At 40.3% G+C, this 9503-nt stretch overlaps 1 protein-coding gene across 1 annotated transcript in view; it reads right to left on the bottom strand.

The window, feature by feature from the left end:
- Window positions 1-9503, bottom strand: part of LOC104405417 (AT-rich interactive domain-containing protein 1B-like) — a gene marked incomplete at its 3' end in the record, with an annotated part of 54431 nt that overhangs the window by 19672 nt on the left and 25256 nt on the right. The window contains exon 4 of the mRNA XM_010014140.1: window positions 2900-2989. Coding sequence (XP_010012442.1) covers window positions 2900-2989 — 90 coding nt within the window. The remainder of the gene's footprint in view (window positions 1-2899; window positions 2990-9503) is intronic.

Consider the following 9503-nt stretch of genomic DNA (forward strand, 5'->3'; position numbering starts at 1 on the left):
ATAACAGACTCTCAGAAGCTGAGACATAGGTTATGCACATAAAAGTACATGCAATTTCTCATTTCCAAGGTAACAGTGTGTGTTGGTAGAACTAAAGAAGTTTCACTGATTGGGCTTCAAACAACAGTGGCCAGTCACCAATTCTGGGATGAGAACAGACGTGGGCTGCCTAGAATAGCATGCTCCACCTATGCTGACTCAGGTCCAAATGTCCTACAGCTTGAGCAGGACATGAAACATTTTCAGATTATTTTTGAAAAGTAAGCATTTTTACACTCATTACACAAAGCATAAAATAAGCTGTATAAAAAGCAAGCTGGAATGCACAAAAAATCCAGTCCCCCAAGAAATTCCCATTACTGTATATATGCACATATCCTACCACTCCCCTCCTTCCACACACAGAATGTACATGTGAAAATAGGCTTTTTGCTTCATGCTGCACTGTGTGACAGGGGACGTATAGTCTTAGGCAGGCAAACATGAAAATCCCAGCTGGGTGCTGAGTAACCATAGAAAATAGGGTAAAATATAATCAAACACTCTCATAATAAAATAAATAAATGTAAACTTAATGGTTCAAGGTAGTGGTTTAGCATCCAGAAGCGCTACAGCTCACACTCCACCTGTCAAGCTTCACAATATCTGGTAAATAACATTTGTTTCAACATTGAGAGCAGAGGATTCTGCTTTAGAAATGATCAGTAACCTTTTGTTCACTCAATTATCTCTCCAAACAAGGAAAGAACTGTTATACGAAGTGTTAAACCAAACAACACTACCTTATCCTAGGAAGGTTCTCTGGGGTTTTTTGTTTTACTTTTATTTTTCTTTTTCCTTCTTTCTTTTCTTTTTGGGGAGACAGTGTATCAGTAAGTCAAGAGTTTAAATTACTCTAACAGATGCCTATGGATCAGGTGTCCTTAGCAGCAACACTTTCTACTCAGGTTTTTATCAGTAAGTGACAAGCACCTTCCCTTTGAGTCCCCATCATTCCCCCTCCTTCCTTTCTTCAAGTTCAGTGGAAAGCAGTTCAAGCAAGCAAAGGAATCAACTAATGTAGCAGCCTTTTTAAAAGGTGAAGTTTTCCATTTCAAAGGAGTCTCTAATCAATGACAGGGCACAAAAGGGAATGCACGCATGTTTATGCGAGTATAGCACAGACTTTAGAGAAGCTTTGGGGAACATGTTCTGCAAAATCAATATGACCTAGCTAGTTACAAATTTTGTATCTGCTGCATGAAACAAAAGGACTTCTAGTACAAGCTGGGTCACATGGATCATGCATATTACACTGGATTTTGCATATGAAGAGTGCAAAAATCAAACATTCCCAAACATGTTTTCTGTAAGAACATACCCCCAACTCTCACACATACCCACCTGCACAGAGGAAGAACCACGCTAAATCAAACTGTGAATTTTACTTCCCAGTTACGGCAGCTGTCTTACTCTGTTTTACTTTTTTGAATACCCCTCCGCTTCTCTTGACCACACAATGACCCCCAGTTTTGTTCTACAGCAACAACGGACAGGTTCGACACTTTCAGCTCTGTCACACCTCCCTAACTTGTCCCCCAAAGCCAGGTGAGGAACACACACTGCAGAAATAATTATTACTGGGCACTGTATTTTTGTGCCAAGAAGCCCCAGTTGTGCCAAGAAAGGCACACATCTTTCTGAGACGCTTGCGTGTTCAAAGCCTCAAATCTGATCCATTCCCACTGTCTTGTGACAGTCTATCCCACAAAGCATCATATATGTGTATCAAATACTGAGGCAATTTTGGTTTCACCAAACGTATATTACTCTAAAAAAGGACATGGAACAAACAAGTTGAGTGTGGAATTTTGTGTTTCATGTTCTCATTAATCAGCATTCCTGGAGGAGGGGACATCCAACACAGAAACCCAGCAAAAATTAAGACTCTTTTCTTTGTGAGTCCTCTTAGTTCCTCCTGGATGCTATCCCAGAAATTTGTCATTCTGTGAGTTCAACTTGTTTCACTGTGAGAAAACTTCTAGTATTTATGGTATCCCCATATGGTGCTACTTGGAGTATTTCTGGTAGCAAGACATTTTAGGAGGGGCATTTCATAAATAACTCCATGTTTATCGCAGTTATCATGTGTCTGTTTTGCAAGCTTGTCACTGGCACATGTTAACCACTGCATGGACAGAATGCCCAGTTTACAGCAGTTGATCATATATATGGTCACACAACAAAGCTATGACAACTATCTTCCCAAAGCTAGGGAGGAAGGAGGCAAAAGGAGAAGGGCTTACAGTTTATAAATAGTAACTTTAAGAAAAAAAAAAAGCAGCTCTGTTTATTTCTGTAAGCGCTTGCTAGGAAGCACCCTTTTTAGAACACTGCTGTTGCCTGCAAGGTTTTCCCTTGCAAGATTTCCAAATCTTTGAACCATTTGACCTAAATAGTTGATTTCCCTTTATATTTAAAGATATTTTTATCCTAGAACTGGCTAAAGGACTAGCTATCGTGTCCATGCAAAGATCCTAGAGATGAGAATTTTGAGAACAGTAACAAAACTGCAGTGCTCACAGCTAACATTGTTTCTATACATTTTAATTCTAAGATAGACGACCAAATGTTGAATTCTGTAAGACATGACACAAGTATTTACAGCAAACTGCCTTTATACTCTGGGCATTCACTGTATTTTCAGAAAGCCTTGTTTCCAATTACATTTTGGTAAAACCTGCTATTCAATTGCTCTTTCCCCAGAGAAGGAAAGCCCCTGAGCCTTTTACAATGAGGACTGCCATTACTTTCCCTGAGAAAATAAAAGAAATACCAGGAAATCTCACATCGCTTATGTGTGACTTAAAACAAAGGCTGCATTTGGCACCAACTAAAAAAGCCCCAACACCTAACAAACCTCGGTCCTGTGGCATTGGTGACTGGCTCAAGGCAGGGTGGGAGCTGGATTCTGACTGGCTGCCAGGAGGCTGTGGTGGCATCTGACTGCCTGCAACACACAGAGAAAAAAGGGAAAACAGACTTGATTCAACATTGCAATGCACGAAACCAAGCCTTGCTGCATTTTTCAACCACTCAACATCAAAGAAAGTACCAGCTATATAAGGTAGAGACAGAGCTCAACAGGTCTAGCTTTTTTCCTTGCTTTTTTCCTTCTTTTCTTTTTTTTAACCCATGGAGGAAACATGCATAAACGTATTTAGCAACAGGCATGGCGAAATGTTCAATTTCGTATTGAGCGAGTTCCCAACCTCACCGACATGATCCAATTTATAGCTGCAAATCTCCTGACACATATTTCTGTTAGAGAGTTTAACAAAATCCAAGTCTGCTGAACAATAGGGCTCATCCTGCTGAGCTTAAACTGGCCTCCAGCCAGGCAGACATGGACTGCTGCCAACAATATTACCAATGAAAAATTCAGTCAATACAAAAATGACTAACAACAACAGTTTAAAAAGTATTTCAATGAATCAGTGGTTTGAATATTATTTGATTGTCCATGTAGAATATGGGAATAAAGAATAATACATAGGTGCATGTGGTGAAAGTGAAACATGTTTGAAAGAGATCAGACAGAAAAGGGGTATCTTATTACAAATAAAAGCAAAGGGAATATATTTGCTTATTAAAATACCCATCCAGAACAGACAGAGCCATTTTTATGGCCTGGTTCAAAAGACACCCACATAGTTTATCCACTGCGTTCTACCCACCTAAAGAAGAAGAGCACTCAGTCTGCCTGTGAGGCTTAGGACATCAAATGTTCCCTTTAGTATTACTGGATAGCAAAGCAGATGCTTGTTACATTGACGCAAGTCACATAATGCCAGGGTCACCATTCAGCACTGTGTCAAGCAGGGAGGTCCACGCTACCACCCTCCCACTGCACAACACCCCAACGGCCTCAAGCCTGACAGCCAACCTGCCACAGCATGAGCAGGGGTAAGAATGAGACCCGGATGTCTCCTGGCGCTTCTCTCTGCTGCTGGTCTGAGACACGCCTGCTCCTGACAGCCCAAGCAGCTGGAAGACCACCTCAGGTTAGGCGGTGAATGTATACTTTAAGCATTTAGACACTGTAGTGACGAGCACGTTATAAATAGCAGCAGACAGATTTATATCCCTCGTCCTCAGAAACTGCTCAGATTGTTTTCCGTTTGGAAGAGATGGAAAGAATAAAAACACAGGCAATAGATTTGTGCCTGCTGAGACTCATTTCCTCCTGCTCAGCAGCTGCCCCTCCGTAGTGGCAAGAGCAAGAATCCTGTGGCCAGTCCTGGTGCTGGGAGCCGGCTGATGAGGGAGCTGCTCTTTCTTAGAGTGATGAAGGGCCCCAAGTTGGACATAAAGGCAAGAAAGCAAATGTGTCTGCTCTGCCCCATCCACTTCCCAGCCTCAAAGCAACTGGCTCTCAGCACAGCCTCTAGGTTGATAAAAGAACAAAATGAAAATCCATAAAATGTGGAGTGTAACCACTGCCTAGCTATTCAGATGAGGTGCATTTGCACTAAAAAACATGACAGTCAACATTACTGGGAGCAGCTGTGACAACTGTCTCAGAGATGCAAATGCTGGACTAGAGGCAGAATTGCTCCTCCAAAAGACCAAACATGCCACTCAGTGCCTGAGGCTTTGGGATCCACGGCCCATTCACGAACTCTAAGGCATATGACAATAATATTCCAGCTTATGTTTTGATGTCACGCAAGAGCGGGCGGTGAAGACGTTAAGTGCCTGCATTATAATGAATGCTTTCTGCTTGACAGGAAGGATTCAGTGACTCAAGACTGTAAACAAACAGCAATTCCATGTTAACACAGGGCACTGCCACTTCCATTGTGTATGCCTGAGGCACCGCTATCAGACAGAATACTTCAAGTACATCTGAACCACGGACGATTTTTACAAATACTTAAAAAAGTAATATAAAGGCAGGGGTAGTCCTGACTGCACCACACAGCTCCCAGTGGGATCTCCCTTTAGATGGAGGCTTGGCAAACTTTGAGGGAGATTAATAGTGCATGGAAGATCTATGCTAGGCAACGTATTTTGAATACATTTATACACGGTATTTAATTTTTTACACTGATAATAACTTCAGTTAACTGACAGGAGCCTTATCCTGTACAGGCAGATGTGCAAGCACGGACTGGTAAAGTCAAAGCCTAGGACAGTGCAGGTACGACCTGTTACAAAGAAATCATTTACTTCTGCATCCTTATGGAATACAGACTCAGGAGTTTTGCAAATTCACTGCCATATTCAGCCTCTGCAAACATTAACACTATTTCATCAGTTCACTTCTTAAAGTTTACTTCTGGTTTGTTTTGCTTTGTTTTTTTTCCCTGTATTAAAATTTAAAGCCAAATTTTTGCTTCACAAAGGAAAATAATTTGGTCAACCAGATCAACTCTACACATCTTCAAACGAGTAACAAAACTGCAAAAGTACCATTATTGTTTATCAGTGGGTGCTGCAAATTATCCAAGTGCTGGAAATGGAAGTACTGCACCAAAATGTTTTCAGGTGAACTGCTATTTTATCCTTAGAAGTGATCTGAAAGGTAAGAGGAGGTTAAGCACCCAAATACCTTTGAAGACTTGAACTGAACTCTTAATTTGGGTATCTAACTCCTATTGATTGGGAGCTGATGACAGAACCTTAGAAACCTTTGAAGATCCTGTCTGCCATGCTTTTTAAGTTTCTTTGTCATGAAAAGAAATGACCTTAAAGATTTTCCACTTCTTTCCTTTAAATGTTATTAATCCTTCTCTCTTTCAACTAGTATTGTAGCCGGGATTCTTGGAAGACACTTTAAATAATACCTGATCAGACTTTTGTATTTTATTAGGGAAGGAAAACTTCTACTGAAGTAAAACAATTTCTTTTCTTTTTAAACATGAATTCTACAGCTATTTAAGACAGAAAAAAAAAACAACTTTTTTTTTTTTTTTTTCTCTGACAGACTAATGCCTCCCAATGATACACAGATGGAGGTTTAAACAGGAATGACCTTTTCACATGTTTTGTATAGCACTGTTGCCACATTAGTGAGACGTTCCACCTGCTGGAACTTCTGTGAAGTGAATACTATGTATGTTTCACAATATTTTTATTACGCAAAATCTTAGCAAATATAATAATGCATGTTAGAAGGATAGATGCTGCCACACTAATTCTTTCACCTAGGTTTTAACAGAGGAGCAAAATGGTATTCAAATTTATATAGCTATCTTGCAAAATTAGTTGTTAAAACTATCAAAACCAGCAGCTTAATACCATGTCTGCTAATAAAAAAAAATGTCAGTTGAAGAGGTGGGAGAATTTAAAAATGCTTAATAGCACAATTGTAAGCTGGCTTTCTATTTTTAAAATTACGTTAGAAATGCTTTTAAACATTTTGCATGAGACTGAAAATCTATGCTTGAAATAAATAGAGTCAGGGGAGACTGCACTGCACCTTTGGAAAAGATGAATTGAGAAAAGTACTAAATGGCAATTGCATTATGACTACAGCCATGAAATCTGCAGTTAAAGTGTAAAAAGTAAATTCCTTAGAGCCACCATAGCAAGAAAGAACGGAGCTTTGATATCCTCCTGAGGAGGGGTCCTTATTATGAATTACAGCCCAAATGAGTAATGTTTTGAAACATATCGAGGGCTCTCTGCTCCCATCACTGTGATGACAGTGGAGGATGCTCAGCAGTGGTACCCTGTACCTGTTGGCCAATAGCTCACAGAATTGTGCCTAAACAACTGAATCAAGAAAGCACTCCAGTGGTAACAGGTTCTCCCAGGGAAATCACTAGTTAAGGAGGGGTATAAGGACAGGAATTTTAAGATGAAGAACCGGGAAACAGAAGAGAGAGTGACTTATCACAGCCTGTGTTAAAAGGGGACCATTAGGGTAGAGGAAAGGCCAGGGTTTGTCTCTGGGACAATTCTCAGTCTAATTTAGGAATTAAAGACTAGAACTGGACTAATTACATTGGTTGATTACAAAGTAGGGAATCTTAGTCAATACAGAAGATGATCAAAATACTATCTAAGAAACTGGACCACCTTTTGGATTGGAGTAACAAAAACGCAAACATTACACACCCAGACCAGAAATAAGCCTTTTCTAACTGAAAAGCTGTAGGATTATCAGTTAGAAATGGGAGAATAAAAGGAAGGAAAATCTGACCATATTGGCTGACCTGCAAATGGTTATAACCTACAAATGGTTAAACATTTGATGTCACCGCAATCAAACAAATTTATTATTAGGATGAACTAGGAGAATTGTTTCCAGTAGACATAAGGCAACATAATACCACTGCTGATGTGTCACTGGCGAGCCTTCACGCACACAAACCCAGAAAGTTTAATGCTAACAGGAATGGGAATCAAGAATAGCTACCATCGTGATGTGACTGAATGCTGAGACAATGTTATTTAGCATGGGAAAAACTAAAGCCATGATTTTGTGACTTCTCTTCAAAAATGTGTCTGTGGCTAAATATCCGGGAGGAAAAAGAGCACGATGTTTAGGATGATAATCAAACCATTACTGGAATTTTAAACAACTTCCTTTTAGGAATAATGAGGTCCAGGAAACCTAGTGATTAAGATGAAATCTGATAAAAAACAGTCTTATGTGACAGTAAAGGCTCACAGACTAGAAGGGACATTCTGGGTCTCGGATCCCTACACCAGAAATTAAAGATCATAAAGAGGCTTCTATATGTGATTGTTTTAAATGAGCTTTTCAGGAAATTGGAAGTGAGGTGCAAATTACCTCAAAGGAAAGAAATTTTTCTATGGGTAGTGTAAAGGGAAACTGGTCATGTGGTTTGTGTTATCTCTTTCATCTTACAAAGCCTATGACCTTTCAAGATTATTTTCTTCCTTAATTTATGCATTGTAGCCAAGCTTCCTGTTGTATCAACAGGATTTTAAAATGACTTACTCTTTGAGTAAAAAACAAGGGTTCCCTCATATGCTCCAACATGAAGACCTACCAAATATTACAACCTTCTTTGTATCTATACACCAACCTGAGCACAGATGCTTCGGAAGGTCAGCGATATATGGACCCTTTCAGACACAGCAGCCGTGGTTCTCCTGAACCACTCTGGGGGGATACACAGAGTCAAGCGTGCTCAAACCAAGCCTTCTGGCTCTGCACACTGCAGCTAATAACTCCTTGCTGGCAACAGCAACACTAGTAATTCACTGCTGCCTGCTCACTGAGATGATTTCCATCTCTCCAACCAGGGAGCTCTCAACTAAGCCTGGAGCCCTTTCGCTTTGGGATGCTTCTGGTGGCAGGTGGTATGGCTGCTGAAGGTGAGATCGCAAGTGGCTGACTTATTCTGCTGCAGTAATGCAAAGCATGTGTAAACATGAAGATTGCCAACTTAAGCCAGACTTACGGATGCTCCACATTACCAAAAGCTATCAAGATTGCTGTTGGGCCTGGCCCTGATTTTTCATATGACCTCTTAAAACAAACGTATCATGCTCCAAAGACTCAAGATTCCCTAACACAGAAGTATCACTCACAATCCATGCAAAATCAACAAAAGGTAAAACCCCCACTTCTCATTAAAGTATAACTCAGACTACTAATCCTTGAAAGTTACACTCTGTTTTCTTTTTCATTTTTGTATTACATTTACTGTATCAAGGACAGGGTTGTGAGTGAGTTCCAAGGATGTCACTGTAACCTAAGTGCTAAATTGCTCTCAGATCTCCATTAAAAGATGCAACACTGAGCAAAGGCGGCCAGAAGAACCCTAGCTCTGACTTTCTCTGCACACATGCAACAGCATAAACATCTTAATTTCGCAACCAGAAGCTACTTGTTTGACATGATACAACATCTAATTCAAAGCAAAGTTGACACTGACAGGACGAGGTAGCTATTCAATATTTTGTTTCATGCTCATTATTGAGCATGTAGTCCCAAGGTATTACTTATGGAACACCATCCAAATGTCACCCTCACGACAGAATAATTCATTATATTATGGACTTTTAAAAAAAAAGGATTAAATAGCTGAAACTGCGGTCTGCCAAATTAGGCATCAAAAGTTTTATTTCCAGGTTGTATAACCTCTGAGTAAGGTATGAAGACTTATAGAAATCCTTATCAGTATCAAGTGAAATAATCATTCGGACTGCCTAAACAGACAAAAGGCAGAAAAGCAAATATATTGCCTCTCCAAGGCAAAACATCACTTTGCTCAGGAGGGGAAGGGAGAGGAGCAGCAGCCACTGCAAGAGGGTCTGTTTCATCCAGAAATCACCTCTGCATTTGGACTGATGTGAAGCACCACAGCATTTTTATCCCAAGATTTTGGCAACAAGCCCAAAGCAAGCTGTCAGTGGATATCTTCAAAAGGCTGTGACTCAACCAAAGAATGAATGGATTTCCAGTAGGCCACAGCACGCACCTGTCTGCCTGACGACTATTCCTCTCCAAAAATTTCAGAACCCTGCTGCAAAGCAGGAAT

The sequence above is a fragment of the Nestor notabilis genome, unplaced genomic scaffold (genome assembly GCF_000696875.1).
Source record: "Nestor notabilis isolate BGI_N333 unplaced genomic scaffold, ASM69687v1 scaffold1985, whole genome shotgun sequence".
In the NCBI taxonomy this organism is placed as follows: Eukaryota; Metazoa; Chordata; class Aves; order Psittaciformes; family Psittacidae; genus Nestor; species Nestor notabilis.